The sequence below is a fragment of the Lissotriton helveticus genome, chromosome 1_1 (assembly GCF_964261635.1).
Source record: "Lissotriton helveticus chromosome 1_1, aLisHel1.1, whole genome shotgun sequence".
Classification (NCBI taxonomy): Eukaryota; Metazoa; Chordata; class Amphibia; order Caudata; family Salamandridae; genus Lissotriton; species Lissotriton helveticus.
In genome coordinates, this window is record NC_136057.1 from 1185300701 (window position 1) to 1185320429 (window position 19729).

General features: G+C 45.2%; 2 protein-coding genes across 2 annotated transcripts in view; one reads left to right on the forward strand and one right to left on the reverse strand.

Moving 5' to 3' along the window:
• The window catches only part of FBXL13 (F-box and leucine rich repeat protein 13), a 1354404-nt gene that overhangs the window by 926041 nt on the left and 408634 nt on the right, over nucleotides 1-19729 (reverse strand). The window lies entirely within an intron of this gene.
• Nucleotides 1-19729, forward strand: part of LRRC17 (leucine rich repeat containing 17) — a 250265-nt gene that overhangs the window by 208388 nt on the left and 22148 nt on the right. Inside the window, exon 3 of the mRNA XM_078679379.1 lies at nucleotides 9613-9768. Coding sequence (XP_078535505.1) covers nucleotides 9613-9768 — 156 coding nt within the window. The remainder of the gene's footprint in view (nucleotides 1-9612; nucleotides 9769-19729) is intronic.

A 19729-nucleotide genomic window follows, 5' to 3' on the forward strand; every position in this document is an offset into this window, starting at 1 on the left:
TTGAAAAATACGACAATGAACAGGCCATCCGCCTAAGACTGATAGAAGGCTGCCGAGACACAGACTTTCGCACAAGACTATTAAAAGAATCCATCACTCTAGAAAAGATTCTAGATCTAGCGAGAGCGGAAGCAAGGGCAACGGCACACGCAAGACAGATGGGCCGAAGAGAAGAACAGGTCCACAGAATGACAGACGCAAACAGAACTGGGAATTGGAAGAGAGGATCAAAGGAACAAGCGACAAGGAAACAAGGGTCTCAATGCAATAGATGCGGGTTGGAGTTTCCACACCGAGGAACATGCCCAGCATTCGGTCAAACCTGCAGGAAATGTAACAGAAGCAACCATTTTGCCACCATGTGCCAAGGAATGCAATTTAAAAACGAACGAGGAAGGCCAGGGAGACCGAGAACAACAACAACCAGACATGTACGACACATGGAAGCAACCACCAGGAGCTCGTCGTTGGAGTCGGGAGAAGAAGAAGAAACAATAGGGAAGGTGGAACGCCTATACCTCATGTCCACGGACGAAGGGCAGGAGGAAGAACACATCAGATTAGTGGATAGGAAATCAATAAAGAAGACAGACTGGGTGACCATCGATGTAGGACCCCACCGAACGGAATTCGTGCTGGACAGTGGGGCCACGTGTAACATCATGTGCGCCACAGAATATGACAAAATGAAGAGGAAACCACCACTACAACCATCAAGTGTACGAGTGTTTACTTGGGGTGCACAAAATCCAGTAACAAACATGGGAAAATTCACAGACACCATGACACACAAGGGCAAGACCGTTACTGAGGAAATACATGTGCTACGAGGGGATATTCCCGCACCATGTCTGCTAAGCAACGTAACAGCGAAAATGATGGGCCTATTGAAGATGATGTATCATGTGGCAGACAAAGAGAACATTCTACAAGAATACCCGAAGTTAACGAAAGGACTTGGAAAACTGAAAGGGCGACAGATCACATTGCACATCAATGAATCAGTCAGACCGGTCGCACAGCATCACCGAAGAGTACCCATACATTTACAACCAAAGGTGGAAGAAGAAATAAGGGCACTCCTAGAACAAGATATCATTGAGCCAGCCGAAGGACCAACACCCTGGGTGTCTCCAATAGTGGCTGTGCCAAAAAAGGACAACGCCCAGATCAGGATATGTGTGGACATGAGAATACCCAACACAGCCATTGAACGAGAACGGCATCCGGGACCGCATCTAGATGACATAAGTTGCCTGACGGGAATGAGAAAATTCTCCAAGCTAGACCTATGCAAGGGATACCACCAACTGGAGCTGGACCAGCAATCAAGATACATAACGACCTTCTCAACACACCTAGGCCTATTTCGCTACAAACGATTAAGTTTTGGAATATCGTCAGCAGCCGAGATCTTCCAGGAAACAATCAGGCAGATCATCAGACCAATCAAAAACAGCCTAAACTACAGTGACGATATTCTAGTATTTGGCAAGTCGGATGAAGAACATGACAAAGCATTGAGGGAAGTATGTTCACAGCTAGAAGAAGTGGGCCTAACAGTAAATGAGAAGAAATGTGAATTGGGAAGAGAAGAACTTGTGTTTTTCGGACACATCTTTTCGAAGAAAGGAATGAGACCAGATCGCAGTAAGGTAGACACCCTCGAAAAAGCAAAAGAACCGAAGGATGTCGCAGAAGTGCGCTCGTTCCTCGGCCTTGCCAGCTATTGTGCGCGATACATCAAGGACTTCGCATCAGTGAGCACCCCACTGCGAGAGTTAACAAAGCAGGGTCAAACATTTGAATGGACCACAGAATGCCGCAAGGCGTTTGAAGAAATAAGGGCATCAGTGACGGCAGTAGACCACCTGGCGTATTTTGACCCGACCCTATGCACTGAATTGACAGTAGACGCCAGCCCAGTGGGTCTTGGCGCAATACTGGCGCAGCACAAGCCTGGAAAAGACTCACCTCGACAGATCGTAGCATATGGAAGCAAGAGTCTGTCGGATATCGAGAGAGCGTACTCTCAACCAGAAAAGGAGAGCTTGGCGGTAGTATGGGCATGTGAGCACTACCACATGTTCATATACGGGAAGCCATTCACGATAATAACAGATCATCAGGCACTAGTGACCATCTACGGAAATCCGAGCGCCAAAATACCACCAAGAATTGAACGATGGGGAATCAGACTGATGGACTACAATTTCAAGATTGTCCACAAGCCTGGGAAAGATCAAAACCCAGCGGATTATATGTCACGACACCCGCTCCCTCATCGAGAAGGTGGCACCACCATGGCAGAAGAATATCTAAACTTCATCCTGAAACAGAACACTTCGGCATCAATAACAAGTGCAGAACTAGAGCGGGAAACAAAAAGAGACCCGACAATGCAGGCAATCGGGACGGTAGTGCGGCAGCAGCGATGGAGACACGTTAACAATAACAGCCCCGCAGGGGAGGGGGTCATGAAAGAAGAACTGCTCGCTTTCAAAAAGATAAGCGAAGAACTGTCTGAAACAGCAAATGGAATTCTGATGAGAGGCTCAAGAATTGTGATACCACATCGCCTGAGAAAGAGAACAATTGAACTAGCTCACGAATCGCATCGAGGCATTGTAGCGACAAAGATGTTGCGAGAAAAAGTATGGTTCCCAGGTTTGGACAACATGGTGGAAAAAGAAATATCACACTGCCATGTTTGCCAAGTGACAGGGCCACCTGCCAAGCCCGCACCATTGAAGATGTCAGAACTGCCACCAGCAGTATGGACTGAGTTGGCAGCAGACTTCTATGGACCGTTAGAGACTGGAAAATATCTGCTGGTGGTCATCGATGAATTTTCAAGATTTCCAATAGTGAGAGAAGTGTCGTCAACATCGGCAAGTGTCACACTACCAGCGTTAGATGACATATTTGCCGCCTGGGGCTCACCACAAACATTAAAAACAGATAATGGCCCTCCATTTTCGGGAGAAGAATTTCGTAGGTTCATGGAATACTTGGGGATCAAGCATCGGAAAATAACTCCTCTGTGGCCACAGGCCAATGGAATGGCAGAACGGTTCATGGGGACCATAAAGAAAGCGATTCAGAGAGCAAAACTGACACAGATATCAATCGGACAAGCATTATGTCAAGTGCTAAGAGACTATAGAAACACCCCTCACAGCTCCACTGGTAGATGTCCAGCGGAACTGGTGCTGGGAAGATCAAGTAAAACAAGACTGCCTCAAATAGACGCGAAAACAAGCACGAACAGAAGAGATATTGCAGAAAGAGATCACCAAGCAAAGAAGAAAATGAAAGAATATGCTGACAAGAGGAGAAATGCATCCGAACATCAGCTTAGCGAAGGAGATCTGGTGGTCGTGAGGCAGAAACAACAACGGAAGTCAGATAGTCCATTTTCAAAAGATCCGCTAGTTGTAACAAACATAAAAGGATCAATGGTGACGGCAGCATCGGACAATCAGAGAATAACTAGAAATAGTTCCCACTTTAAGGAGCTCAAAGTGGAAGAAGAGGGACCAGGAACAACACCACCAAAGGTAGAAGGAGAAGAGCAAGGAACTGGCAGAGAGACAATATCACTGAAAGGGGAGAACGGAAGACAAGAACATAACAGAGAACAAAGACCAAGCAGAGTGTGCAAGAAGCCAAGAAGACTAATTGAAGAAATGTAGAGAATCTCTCTCTCTCTCTCTCTCTCTCTCTCTCTCTCTCTCTATCTCTCTCTCTCTCTCTCTTTTACTACTGCATCACTATATAGATAATGTACCAAGAGTTGTGCATGTGACAAAGAAGTTTGTTTGTGACAAAGGGGGAGATGTGGTGACCACTGACGTAGGGCACTAGGACCCTGTGGGTCACAGGGCAGTGACCAGGTCACTGGACACGACATCCGGTAGGGCAGGAAGTGGACAGTCGACTGGGGTCAGAGGACGAGGACGGACGTGCTGCGCTGCGCTGTGCCACAACGACAATAAAGAATACAACTGACCTTTCCTGGTGTCCTCTCTCTTTGTGCCGCCCGCCTCAGAAGCAACACGACAGGTTCGAGCGGGCTGACACAAACGGCCGCTGTAAAAAACAAGGAAGCGGCGCTGGAAGAGATCAGTGCGGGAACCTAGCAGCGAATCGTCACCTTTCTGAATGACGGTCCCCCTGGCGAATAAGAATGCTGGGTGCGCGCGCAAGCGGGCTGACGTAACAACCAGCGTGGTAGGCTGTACCTTTACTTTCCAGGAAGAGCAGCTTGTGCCAGGTGATGCGGCAGAGCCTGTAGCAGCGGAAAGAGCCCAGTGTGTGCGCGTGTGTGTGCTCGTGTGTCTGTGTGCATGTGTGTGTGTGTGTGAGTGTGTGTCTGTGTATGCGCGCATGTGTCTGTGTGTGTGTGCACGCGTCTGTGCGCGCGTTCACTTCCTTTTTCACATCCAGCAGTACCCTCTTTCTGTTCAAAGCATCGTAACTTCAGGTGCCAGAAGAATTGGACTGTTTTATTTGGTATAACCCTCAAAATAATTTGTCCATTGCTTTGCTGATGCCAGTACCACCAACACTAAGCCACCAGACACTCAATGCGTAATTTGTAAAACAGTAAGTGCTCAGAATCTCCTGGCTGGTGCTACTGAATGTCAGGGTAGGGAATACCAATACCGTAGATTTGTGACACCTCATGCCTCTGTCATCCACCACCAAACAGCGTTTGGCAATTTATCTCCCTTTTAAAGATTCTTTTTATCCGTGCTTTCTCACTTTGTCACTGTTTTTTCTTTCTTTGGCTTGCTCGTATTTTCAGCTTTTTGTGAATTTAGTCTCTGTTGCTCTGGATACAAGCAGATTGAGTAAAAATAAGTGCCCCAAAAATGATTGTCAGAGGGCTCCACCTTCAATAACTGGCTCAAATTAAGCACTGCCCACACAAAATCCTTCCTCGCGGTTTTCAGGGATAGCTTGAAGGCATTATCTGCTGTTTCAAAGTCTAGCCACATTCCCTGTAGGCCATTAGCACCTTTAAAATTTACAATGCTGTCAATACCTGTTCCACCATCGTTTTTGTCACCCTTTTTCAGACTTCCATGAAGCTCAGGTTTGTGACCTTTGTGCAAACTGCTGTTTGTGCAGCGCTTGGAATTCTGGCCTATGTATGCAGCCCAAGAGGATGCCAAGTTATGCGTGCACTTGTTCACTATTGGTAGAAGTTAGAACTATTTATTAACATTGCCTATTTATGTTCCTAGTACATATCATCTGCCAGTCCGCCTAGACCCATTTATGATGGAGGTCTTATGTGTTTCCTTATGACACAGTATCTTCTGCTCCTGGATGGACATACAGAAACCCAAGTTCTTAGGGCAGCTACAACTCTGCTGCAGGGTGATCCTAGGGACCCTTTATACAAATGGGATCACTTCATTTTCCTTGGCACCTCTGCTCTAACCACAAAATAGAGTCTCTTGTTTTTGCGTAGGAATCGCCGTACCTGGCTGAAACTCATATATCCACAAACAACATACAAATGGTGTCTTAATTTCCCTGGAAAGTAAAATGTCCACTCGTGGGAGAATCCCTTAGACCCATATAAGAAAGGTGTGTTTTAATTTCATTCCTAAACCGAAAACTAGACTACAAACCCACACCTACTCACCAAGCACAATTGCTCGGGAGTGCCCCACAAAGTTAAAATAATAAACAATGAATGTCATGGTAAAGAAAGTTCAGTAAGTATATGCAAATGCAGCTCATCTTCGTGCATCACACCATGCTAAGCCCAATGACAAGTTCACCATGAGATGTTTGGATCACACTTTGGATCCTCAGGCAAGATATCAACTTATCTCCCACATAGACCATGCCATGAAACACACACTCCACCAATCTGCACAACAAACTGAGTAGCTTCTTAGTCAACCACCAAGAATGCACTTTGAAGCTTTATTAGATGTGGAATAGTGCTATGCAAATGCTACAATACAATGCAAAAGTGAAACAAACAAAAAGAATCAATGAAGCTCTGACTTTAGGATTTGATTGCAAAACATGGAAATGTATTTCAAAAAGTGGGAAGTCAAGGGAATGGCGCATTGATAAGCAATTCAAGTGGGAAAGGAATAAGGGAAGGGGTGTGCAGGAGGGGTAGGAGAGAGTAAAGAGGGTATGTGGTCATATAAAAACATCCAAAGAAAAACACCTCTTACACCAACACCCTCACAAAATCGTTTTTTGCACCTTCATTGAAAAACATTGTTGATTGTGTACAATAAGGTTGTCGAAAAACTGATTATTGCCTAAATTGATCTTTTATTTCAACCCTGGCAACAACAAAGTGACAAGAGACTCAGGAAGTCTAAAGCTGTGGTAGCTAAATGTTAGTACAGAAACACACCCAACTATATTTGTAGCTTGAGAACTCCCAGAACAGTTCCTGGCCAAAAGAAACAAGGGTAATATTTTCTCATGGCCACATCTACTAAGGTATGTGTATAACACACTATCTCCCTAAAAACACATGACCAACATTACTTAGAAGTGGATCCACAAGTTAAACAGAACATGTACAATTCCTGGTGCTGGATAACTTCCTTCAGGTGATGGCACTAAAAGTGATACATCTACTGGAATATACCTCTTAAAGTCTGAACTAAGGAAGTGCTACGGTGCATGCATAGTCTGTGCAATCACAAAGGTCACGCTGATTCTGACAAGTCAGGATTCATTACTGTTTTTCCTTGGTGTGAGTAAGGATGCTGATTTTGGCTTTGGATCAATGTCCTTAAAGAAAACAGATATAATAGATACGAAGGCCCTGATTATGATAACGCCTCAGGATACTGTTGTGATCTCATTTCCGTAAATGGTATACTCCCACTACCCCCTTCCCTTTGTTAATCAGTGGACTCTATCTTGGGAGTTCAACTTAGAATGTTGGCGGTCCTCTGCTCAGTTCGGAGAGTGGATGGCTAATAAAGAAGTTGTTACAGCATTACCTCATCTGGAGAATTTTCTTCTTTTTTACACTGGCGACGAGGATGGGATACCTCTTCAGGTCATTACAAGTAGCCCGATATCTCTGAGCACAGGGATTCCAGGCCTGGATACACAGGACATTGTTTCACCAGATGCATATAGGCACCGTGTAAAACCGCTACAAGGGCTCTAGGCATGAGCGCGGGCCATTGCCTGCCTGAACCCACCTACACCTGTACTGCTTCAACTCAGCCCTGACTGCCAGGTTCTACCCTGATCTCCCACAAGTTCTCCTGCTGACACTTTCTGCGATTTATGCTATTATCTCAAAATAAATCCGATCATAAACACAGAAATAGAGAGTGTGCCATTCCCCACTATCAGTAGAATTAGTTTGTAGAAAGCGAAATGTCAATGTATTCTTCAAACACTTCACTTGATGACAGAATGGGTAGTACTGAAAGCAACTAACCTTGGGTGGCCCAATTCACAAAGCTATTTTTGTCCTTGAACCTACATTTACCACAGAAAATAACTCCAGTTACGCTTGCAAGATGTTCACAAAAAGATTTGGTACAGCAGATTTCTCCACCTCAAGTGTAGAGTAATCTGCAATAGTAAATCCCCCACAAGGGGTGGGTAGAGGACATTATAGAGTGTGGTTTTTGAACACCCACAAATGTATGTTTGCTGGCATTCACATACCCCAATACAAACCTATTCCAGCACTGAAAAGTTTTGAAAATTTACTAACACCAAGAACTGAAGTGACTTCCATTATAAAGAGGGAGGAAGACGAAGGGATCACCACCATATTTGTTGGGGACGTAGAGAAAAGGCTATTTCCACTGGAAAAAAATGATTTCTTCATAGAGGAATTTTTGCGCAGTGGTCTCCATTCCCCAGTGCTTAAATCTATGTTGTGTCGATTTCCCTTGGTTGGGTGGGAGGGGCTAGATGAGATTACAACATTCTCAATATTAGGCCAGGAATCCTGCCCCTCCCATTTGCTTTCCGGTCAGTTCTTCGAGGTGTTAAGAATTGAAAAAAAAATGTATAGTACGCTCTGATAGTGTGAAAGAGTCTTTCGGTGGCAACCGAAAAAAGTGATTTTGAAGAAAAGGAACAATGCAGAGTATATTTCTTGAAAATCCATGTCATCAAAAAGAGGCCTGGGTTTTTAGGTCTAGCTTAGAGACAGCTTTAGTTTCGTTGCCAGACTCATGTTTTTAAACAAGTATTTACAAAGCGGATAGGTCTAGCGTTTGCTGCCAATTTTGGCTTTACCAATGTTTGTGAACGTTTTTTGTAAAACGTACAAAAGGAGTATTTTTGTGTGTAAGTGCACATTGTGCAAGAGCAGAATGCTGTCAATCACAGTGAGGGATGCCTTTGATTGACAGAAAACCCCGATGGTACCTCAACCTTGGAGTCCATTGATCTTTTTTTTAAATATATCTTTTTATTAAATTTTTGATTGATTATACAGGTACACATGTCTTGCTTTGTTTATCTTATCTATAGACTTTTAGAAAACAAATCAAATGAAATACTTTTTTAGGTGGCAGCCTCATATTTAACAATGATATGTAGAATTCCAAACTAAGGGCAATAATTATCACGCTAGCCACTACACGAATATTCGTCAGATACTACTTAGCAATTGTAGAACTGATTAACAGAAACAGAACATGTAAATAAAAAGGTAATGCCCAGCCATTGCTATGCACAATCTCTTGACAAACAAATCTCATCGCCCTCATGTACCGATGATGTGTCTCAGTGTCAACAGTTGTGCATCTTTACTCTGCATATCACAGAAAGGTGTCAGCTCCTTCCCCATCTACTAACAATTTTGGTGATCTATTACCGTATAGCAATATCCTGTTGCTCAGTTTAAAGTGTCAGTATGTCTATCCACTCATCCGCCAATTGTTATCTACAGACACAAATACATTCCTCAGTTCTCAAGGCGAATTTCAGGTTTTTTTTTTAGTTTAAGACGTTATGTTATTACTTAACATTTCACCCAACTATAACGTTACTTTAATCTTAGTTTTTTTCAGTAAATTTCAAGGGTTCTTTTAACATAAAATAATATTTAATTTCCATACGTAAATCCACCCCCCCTGCTGTGAACAGCTTTTGGCCAAGCGTGTCACTGGGTTGGCTGCAGGGAACCCTGAGCTGTGCACGGCCACAAGGCCCTGTGACCATCCCCCCTAAGGCAACGAACCCCACACTGCGTAGGACCTTCTGTTGCACATGGCCTTGAGTCATGCACGGTGAAGGACTGGCCATAGGGCCTAGCCCTGGTGACCCCATCCACCTCTGTCTTTTTTTTGTTCTTTTCTTTTTTTTTTAAAGGGGAGAGGGCCGCATGGCCCCGCTCCCCAAGCCTATCGTGGCTGTGGGGGAACCCAACCCCATGGCGCAAATATAGTTTAAAGGGGAGGGGTACTGCGTGGCCCCCCTTCCAGAGCTCATTGTCAACATGTGAGATGTTCTTCTATATTGCAGCATACACCAGACAGAACCTTTACAGCTCATAGTATGGTGATTTATTGTGTGCTACACGCTTACACATTCATCACGTTCTCATATTTTTAACAACATGCTGTTAATTAATCCCAGAGTTACAAAGAGTTCCCGAGGACATCCCGCCAGATATTGTGAAACTGGATCTCTCTAACAACGTAATCAAACAGCTACAGTCGAAAGAGTTTGAAGAGTTTCACAGCTTGAAGATATTGAACCTGAGCAACAATGGACTGGACGCCATAGATCCAGGTAGAAACCTTTGTCACTTATTATGTGTAGACTGTGTATGGAAAACAAGAATTCGTACTGCAATACTACATAGAAATATAACAAGACACTCGGAAAGTGAAATAACCGGAAGCTGCCATCCTCAATATGAAATAAGCATGTTCTGGATAGCAATCCGAAAACATAGGGGGAAATGACACCAGAGGTTGGTCAAAATGGTCAGGCTTAGAGGGATCTTTTTGTGCCAGTTCTGATTGTTCAGCTCTTCCTCCAACATGAACTACTGTTTCCAGCACTGTTGTTCGCTCTGAAAAAACAGTAGTGAGTAGTGCATTGCACCGAGTGTAAAGCTTAAAACAAGATATGGTCATACATGCCCCTAAGACTGTGGAACATGAAACCTGGTCATATTACATTGACAATGTGGAAAAGTGGTGCACGTGGTTGAGTAATGGTTTTAGGATCTATGAAAGATGCCACGAAAATCTAAATTCGAATTACAGTGCAACTTCTCAATTATTTTTATATGCAGACCCCACCTTCCTGGACACTGTGTACGTTAATTGGGCAAAATCACGCCTCTTTAGAGGATTGCCAGCCATCTGAGTGCTGGGCCCAAATGAAGCAACCCGCATGATTGCCCCAATCCCCTATACTGCTCAAGGCAGGAATTGATGACTCCCGACCTGGATGCACATGTCACTACTGCGAAGCAGAGGTCTGTAGAGGCCAGGCAGATACCAGTCATCATTATTCCTGAATATTGAGCTCCCTATTGTTTTCACCACCCACTGAGTGTAGGCCCAGGGCTGATGGTGCATCATCCTGCACCATTTGCACAATGGTTATTAGTTAAGCACAAGTTTAACTTTTACTTTCTCATTAGTGGAGACAGGCACACAACAGGAAGAAATAGGATCAGTCCAAATGTACGGTGCGTATTTTTTCTGATGAAAACAGATTTCTTCATTTTATGCATATTTATTAGTTGTCCGCAGAATTCGGAGGTTTAGCAAACATTCAGCAGATTTCTTTTTAATAAAGACTTTTTATTTGTTTTTTTAATGACCAAGAAATACATGCCAAGATTTAAGGCATGAAAGTGCATCAGTAATCAGGCAGAGGACATTTTGGACTTTACCTCCGTATTTTCGACATCTGCCTGAGTTTACACACCGAAAGAAATTATGTAGAAACATCCACTAGAAAGGAGGAATGACTAATGGTCATAGAGGTAATCAGTGACATGGATTGGGAACATTGCAAGGACTGACTGAACTACCCATCTGTTTTAATATCAGGTATGGGGCTGGGCTGACTATTGTTCTTTTAAGGGAAGTAACCCAGTCCAAGTGACTCAGTGATTTCTTTACTTTATTGTTGAATGTAGCAAGCTTGTATGTGATTCTGGTTGTGCCAACATGCAAGGAGGGCCCAAAGAAATGTGCATGAGAGCGCAGGTACCCTGGCATCAAGACACGAAAAGATGCTGAGTGGATGTGTGATGGGGGAGATGCATGAGTGAGAAATCATGACTCACTCATTTTAGCTGATGAGAGGTGTGGAGGCTCTGCATAGTTCAAATAATAACCTTACATTCAACTACACTTTCATTTCCCTTCCTCCCCTTTTAGTGGAACATTTTTTCTCAACTCACAACATGCATTCCCACAGTGTTCATACAGTGTCATCGAATACACGTTTTAACTTGGTCATCAATTTTATTTACCTAGCCAAAAGAAATTCCCTCACTAAGACCTGTAAATTATTGGAGATGCAGTCCTTGCAAAGGCACACTGTAAATAAAACTATTCCGCACACCTTTTCCTTCCTTATGACCGATGACCCATGCTCCCAGTGAACAGTATCTATGCTTTTTTGTGCGTCTCGGAATTAGCAGTTTGCAACTCATTTTTGCACAGCTTTGGCCGAGGCTGTTGACCTTCCTCGAAACCATTGTTTTCAAGATCATACTGTTCAGATAGAATTGCTCAAGATTTTGTTGTATGGTTTAAGTTTTATGTATCTGAGAGTCGGCAAACCCGCCATGTATATGCTATAAGCATGCTTCAGCGTTTATAAAAGCGAAACTAGAGAAAGCAAATTTAGCTGGGGTAAACAGACACTCAAAATAGAACTTCAACCCTCTGAATAGACATTCACAGGATGGATATAATCAAAATAATCTCAGGGAGAGCGATAGAAGAGGGAAAGCAGAGTAACAAAAGAGAAACAGTCATAAGACAGTCTCCCCCCTCCTTCACACCCCACCCCGGCTTCCTCCTCAAAAAATAATTCAATTCCCCCATTCCCTGGACCACCAGTCCACAGCCATCTCCACCATATCATCAACATACATGCCAACTTATAAATACATTTTACAGTTTGATGAGGAGGCTGGGCCCGTGCCAAGAGTTACCTAAGAGGCATAGGGCCACTCCACCAATCCTTCCAATCTGCCCACCCCAGCCCAAAAAAAACCAAAGGGACACTGAGACTGTCACCAATGTCCTGGGGTGTTTTCACACCCCATAATGGACATAAACTGCTTGCAGCTTCCAAAGCCTCTGCCAGTGGAGGACCTTAGTAGGATAGCACATGGTATCCCTTCTGGCTCTCCTCTTGATCCTGTGCCACATAAAATCTGGAAAGAGTTTTGAGGCAGAGCTGTTTCCTACACTCCGGCTGGTTTGTAATCAGTCTCTATCCAACGGAGTGGTTCCGTCTCAATGGAATCAAGCATTGGTGACACCTCTGCTAAAGAAGCTCTCTCTCGACCCTGAGTGCCCTAAGAACTATAGGCCCATTTCTCAGTTGCCTTTTCCGGCCAAAATTGTGAAACGAGTGGTCAGCAGCACTCTTTCTAAGCATCTGGAACAACATAATTTACTGGAGGAGGTTCAGTTTGGTTTTCGGCCGGCCCATGGTACCGAGAGGGCCTTGGTGACCGTTATGGACGAGCTTCGGATATGGGCAGACAGGGGTCAGGCAGCTGTGCTTAGTCTGCTTGACCGGTCTGCCGCCTTCGATACAGTTAACCATGGGATCTTGCTGAGAAGTCTGAGTGAGGTGGGGGTGACAGGTTGTGCTTTGAGGTGGTTCCAGTCCTTTCTACTGGATAAACAGCAAGCAGTATCCCTCTCCCCATATCAATCTGCCTTCACCAATATCTCGCATGGCGTGCCACAGGGCTCGGCAATCAGCCCTATCTTATTCAACATTTATATGAAGCCCCTGATTGCGGTCATCAAAGAACATAATATTAATATCGTCAATTATACTGATGACTCGTAGCTTATTCTCTCCCTTGAGGGAGATCAGTCGACTTCATTGGAGGTGTTTCATAGCTGCCTGTGTGACACAGCGCATTGGTTAAAGGAAAACTCGCTGCAATTTAATGCGGGTAAGACCGAGGTGCTCTACTGCTCAGCGGATAGGGTTTCTTCGGTGCTGCCCAGTAATTTTTGGCCCACGGACTCCTCGACCTTTGTTCAGCCAGTTCAAACGGTCCGTAACCTGGGTGTTATGTTTGACAATTAACTCACTATGGAGGCTCAGGTTACGAAAACGGTGGCCTGCGGCTTTGCCAGTATTAGATCACTGCGGAAAATCTTTTCTATGCTGCCCCCTCAGGCGCGTGAGTTAGTAGCACGTAGCACCATTCTTAGCAGACTAGATTATTGTAATGCCCTTCTGCTTAAATCCCCGAAATTTCTTCTGGATAGATTGCAGAGGATTCAGTCAATGGCAGCCAAGCTAGCCCTGGGGTGGCCCAGAAGGTCCTCTTCCTCACTGGCCTTGGCAGAGCTGCACTGGCTCCTGTTGAGACAGAGAGTTCAGTTTAAGTTCCTCTGTTTAGTATTTAGAGCCCTGCATGGGCTGGAGCATGTCTCTATGCAGAGAAGGTTTGAGTGGTATGTTCCTTCGACAAGTCTCCGGTCTTCATCTGCGAGACTGGTTAAGATACCAAGGTTCTGGAAAGTTACGTCGGGTGGTAGATCCTTTGGTGCGGCAGCAGCCAAACTATGGAGCAAACTCCCACTGGAGCTTATACGAGTCAGTGACCTCTTTCCTTTTAGAAGGAGACTAAAAACCTGGTTGTTTCCCAAGATTTAGCTACTGTCTGTTTCGTGCACACTTCTTTAGTGTGCTCTGAGTTTGCTAGCCCCAGGATGCCTGCTAGGTGATAGTGCGCTTTATAAATAAAGTAAATAAATAAATAAAATAAAATAAATAAAGACAAGCTAGAAAGTCACTTTGTGCAGTGGTTTCCAGCTTCCCTACCATTGTGTGATTTCAGCTCCACGCCGGGTGACCGTGTGAAGGGAGCGGAAATCGTGTACCACACTGACTCAGTGTGAGTTGGCAGGTCTTTATCAAGGGTCAGTCAACTGTGTGCAGAGCTCAGCTTATATAGAAGTGCTTTTGCTGAGTCACCCTAGGAAAAGAGAAGTCTCTTTCCTTGGTCTTCAACCCTCAGTCACAGTGAGTGCCTTCCTCGACTCTCCCCATTGCGCAACTTTCTCTCACATCACTGCTGTCAGGTTTCATTTTGCAAATCTGCTGCTTTAACCATCACCATTACCTCAGGTCCGGAGTTCATGATGGACTGACTCGAACTTTGAGAGCAGAAACGCTTTCAACACAGTATATTGAAATGTTTCTTCCAGCAGCTCAGTCAAGACTCTTTTTTTTATTCAACTGACAAGAGACTCAGTGTCCTCCTCTGCAGGTACTTGAGGAACCTGAACAATGGAGCCCCTTCTCAAATTGTCTAATGTCCTTACTTTTCCTCTGAGGTGGGCAAGGACCTCCACCACACCTGATTGAAATGACTTAGATTCTCTTACACTGACCTCCATTTTTTGCATCCGCACTTCAATAATTTGCATCTTTTTCTCGTTCATCTCCACTTTCTTCTCCGCTGCTAAGACCCTGATAGACTCCCCTTCCAATTCTGATTCCTTATCGTTTAGTTCTGTCTTTACGCTGCTAGACTACTCTTTGAAATTTTTATGCAGCACGAAGATAGATTTCAGCAAGATATAATCACTGTTTGTCATGGCAGTATCTTTTAGCGGATTGGACAACTAATCCCTCTTGGTTTAAAAAAAAAGTATTCCCAACCCTTCCTATTGCCGATATATTTGCTCACATTCTGCATCCACAGGGAGTAGACCAGCGCTCTCCGGTGACACAAATGTGCTTCAACAGTACATTTCCTGGGTTAGACAACAGTTGACAATGGCTCCCGTTATGCCCCAGGGGGCTGTTCTTGGGGCCAATTCCCCAGTGCACTTGAGTTGGTTGAGTATAGGGCCAAAGTGGTCTATGGGGTACCAGCCAAACTTGGAGAGCCGGGTAACTCTTCTGGCTTACCGTGGACCAACCAGACTTTCCTCTGGACTCAGTATGGACCACCAAGGCCCTGGGTAAACTTCTAGCACGCAAACACTACACCAAGGCTTTTTGTCACCAGTGCCTCATGAATGACTCCCCTACTCTCACTCCGGAAACCAACTCACATGGAAAATTAGATAAGAGCTCCCAATTATCTGTCAAAACTCATTCAAGATGCACTGAGTAGACCCCTTACTCGTTAAGCTTCATTCTAAATGTTTAGCATGGAGGGCGTGTCCAAGATGGCACCTAAGCAGTAATAGAATTGCGGAGGGCCATCGCCTGCCCCGCGATTCTGTGCGAAAGCTGAATATCCTGCATGCTGAAAAGCCCTCCCACAGTTTCAGGAGACCAACGGGACCGCAAGGGGTATCATATCTGATCACGGCAGCCTGCGTACTAAGTTCAGAGCTTTGTCACATTGCGACCCAGCCCGCCTACACTAGACATGGTGGCTGCATGCGGACCAGATTTCTGCTGCCGGGTGTCGCGTCGGACACTCCTATATCAGCAGTGGCTCTCCCCAACTGACCCTGGTCATCGCAGGTGTGGATACCGGGGTGTGACCTAGACTGACACTCACTGCCAACTGACGAGGAGGTGAGCGGGGCGCTTGATCGGGGAAGATGCCGTTGAGGGGCCTGAGGGACATGCTGGGCACATGGAGTGGTACGGGCCCGATCCTTGCTGGAGATTTGATCCCTGGAAAAGGTGAAGAGGCCAGTGCAGGCCAGTCATCAACACTGAGCAGGTTCCATGCACAGACTACTGGTGGGAGGATTGCAACAGCCCAGGCTACCTTTTATCTCTGAAGCAGCACGCCTGCCCAATCAGTGGTGCCCCATGGTGTGGGACCAGGCACCAAAACCCAAAGGTGAGCTGGGGTCCCACTGGCATCCGCCCCTTCCTCCGCACTGTGCTATTTTGTGGAGGGCCCCACCTCAAGTGATTATTTTCACCACCCCTACTGCACACAAACATAGAGCAACCCTCTCAGACTGGAGTATTTCTGAGGAAGGCACAAAAGGCATCCCTCGCATGGCGTGCTCAAGTGCTGGAGACTGTGCAGTACTGTTGGGTCCAAATGGGGCTGTGTGCGTGCCCCCTTGGCTGGTCGCCTGACTAGGAAGATCGGTGGGGCGGGCCCTTCTCCCACGCAGCTGTTTGGACAACTGAGTCCCAGGCACTGGTTGCCATGGGTGTGTCATCTGGAACAATTTCCGATTGGAATGGACCCGGTTTCATCACTATTTATTGTAAAGTGGTTGTTTCATGCACCTGCCGGGCAGGACCACCCATTTACTACAGCATTGAACTCATGCCCTCTCCGTATCAGTGACACCATGGAATCCCAAGAAAATCTCAAGGAAGATGGCTCTATTAAGGACCTCTTTACCAAACCGGCGAGCAAAAAGTCAGATCCAACCAGAGATGGCATCCCCATAACATCACATGAGGAAGACGACACTAGCTCAGGGGCAGTGGGCAGAGATGAACCAATCATCCGTGCATTTTGAAGACTCTCTTTGGCCTCCTCCGGGCAGATATTGTGACCCTCGAGCGGGTCATGACAGCGCACATCAAGGATCTCACTAGAGAAGGGAGTGAGTTGGGCAAAAGACTTGATGGCGTGGAAAAAACGAATGACTCGCATAGAGAGGCGCTGGAGCACATTGGCATGAACGGCTGAAACTGCGGGACCAGAAAGAGGAGCTACAATACCAAGTGGAAGACCTTTAAAACATGTTCTGGAAGGCAAATATACCAAATAAAGGGGTTCCACTCCAGGCTGCAGCAGGAAGACTATGTGCGCAGGCTCTTTCATCACGTCGCACCAGACCTAGACCAGCAAGATACTGTACTGGATAGAACACACAGAGCAGGTCGTCCGGATACATTTCCTGGTATGCTCCAGGATATATTAACATGTCTGCATTATTACAAACAAAAAGAGACTATCATGTCTGCTGTACGAGATCAAAATGTCATTGGCTTTGAGGGCAACAAGAGTAGAGGAAAGGTTTCAGGACCTTTTACCTACTACCCTACAACGGTGTGGTTTACTGAGGCCTATCACAGAGTTCCTGCAGGGGAAGGGAATCCACTTTGTGTGGAACAATGAGATGCATAGAGTGTATTCACCTTAGAAGAAGCTAAAGCCCAACTGAACATGAATAAACTACAAGAGACTGAGCCATCTCGCTCCACCGGCAAGGTCCCTCAAACACTTTAACAAACTCAAGACCCTCCAACGAATGAAGATCAAAATAAATCGACCAAGCCTTCAGAGGTTAAAAGTCGTCAGGAGAGAGTGTGCCTTATCTGTCAACTCAAACAACAGGAAAACGCATCTGACATGGAAGCTTACTTATTGTCACCCCACGCCACAGCAACCATGTACCCCTTCCCCCATTACTGCATTAATAAGATTGAAAGCTTTCCTGTATTAGTTTGCGGATTGCCCGGGATCCAGCTCCAGCAAGCTGATCTATTTTGTGCTGGTGGCCGGGATCCCTTCTGCGGAGTTTGATATAAGACCGTCCCTGCTGTGACATGGACGCCAGTTGAATTGTTGGTTGCGATCTCTGAGTGAACCCGCATTTTTCTTGTTGTTTATTACTATTTCTTACACTTTTACTATTACTATTCCTACTCTCCCTTTCTATCTCAGGGTAACTACGGGATACAGCCTTCATACATTAACCCTAAACGGACTGCAACTTAGATTAACGATGACTTTGCCGTGCCTGGGCCCCTTGGCTGCACCTATTTATAAATGTTTGAAGATTCAAATTATTAGCAACAATTTTCGAGGTCTAAATGCACAGGCAAAACGCTTGGTGCTCCTTTCTATTTTGAGGGAATTCAGGTGTGAGATCTGTCTGCTCCAAGAGTCACACCTTCTTAAAACAGATTAGTTACGTTTGTGATCCAGATGGTTTGACTGCCATTATTTCTCTTCATGCACAGAGAAAAGGGTGGGTGGCAATTCTCTTGGCCTCCCACTTCCCCGGCAGAGTTGTTCAAATGTAAGCCGAAGTACCTGGTCGATTTCTAGCCCTCCGCATTACCATGCAAACATACACATTCACATTTTCCACCTTATATGCCCCTTAATGACTATTCTTGATGCACTGGGTGAGGTGATGACTACTGCGGATACTGATGTCCTCATTGGGGGGGATTTCAATTTAACTCTTAACGCTAATGTAGACCGGTCCATTCAACGAATGGGACATACAGGCACATTTTCTCCCCAGGGCCTAGACCAACTGGCTAAACATGGGCTTGCAGACGCCTGGAGCAAACATAATCCATGAGATAGGGCCTACATTTTCTTTTCAGCCGCACATCAGACGTTTGCCAGGATTGACCTCTTCTTCACAACCCCATACCTTTTGGCATCCACCACTGCAGTCGATATCAGTACAATTGCTCTCTTTGATCATGCCTCACTTACTATCATCTTCAGGAAGCCAACTTCCACTCCAAAACATCATACTTGGCATCTCAATCATAAACTCCTAACATCTGAGGCCCACATTACAGAGATAAATGGAATAATTCACGATTTCCTAGACACTAATGATAATCCGAACACTCCTGTTGCACTCCTCTGGGATATATTAAAGGCAGTGCTACGCGACTGATTAATTGCGTTGGCAGTCCACCTAAATTAGGACAGAAGAGAAACGAGAACTTCTCTAGAGGGGCAGGTGAAAGAATTGGGAGAGGCACATAAACAATCAAGGTCACATAGAATATGCACCATCTCACAGTTGCCCGCAAACAGTTTACAGCTTTAGACTGGGCAGATTACGCCCACCTACACACTAAACAGAAGTACTTTTTTAGGAGGTAATAAAGCTGCCTCATCTTGGCACACGGCCTAGGGGCCCAGTCAGTTAGGCAGCAGGTAACCAAAGTTGAGGGGCCACAGGACGAACGCTTACTTCAAGACAAGCAAATTACACAGTCCCCTGAACATTTTTATGCCATTCTTTATTCCGTCGACGACTTGGCAGAAGAGGATGCTGCCTTAAATTTAACGCAAGCCACTAGGGAGCATTTATCCCAACATGACGCTTCTCAACTAGATCAGGAAATTAAACAGGATGAGGTATTGGCAGCAATTTCTCATTTGCAATCAGGCAAAACACTGGGGCAAGACGTTTATAATTCTGACATTTATAAGCTGTTTGCTACTTCCCCTGCTCCCATTCTCACTCGATTATACAACTCATTCAGTACTATGGGCTCTTTAACCGATACCATGAATTTAGCTACCATAACGGTACTGACTAAACCATGCAAAGACCCTGTACATTGCTCATGATACCGGCCAGTTTCTCTATTAAATGTCAGCGCCAAGACTTTAACCACCATATTGGCGAACAGATTGGCACCATATATGCAAGGTCTTGAAGACCCAGATCAAGCGGGGTTTAATGTAATTGCAACGAACACCAAATGCTTGTTTCACCTTATGGACAAAACCCAATGCTCCAGGGCCCCTGCACTTCTACCATCAGTAAATGCTGAGAAGGCATTTGACCAAGTACACTAGCCCCAACGGCGTAGC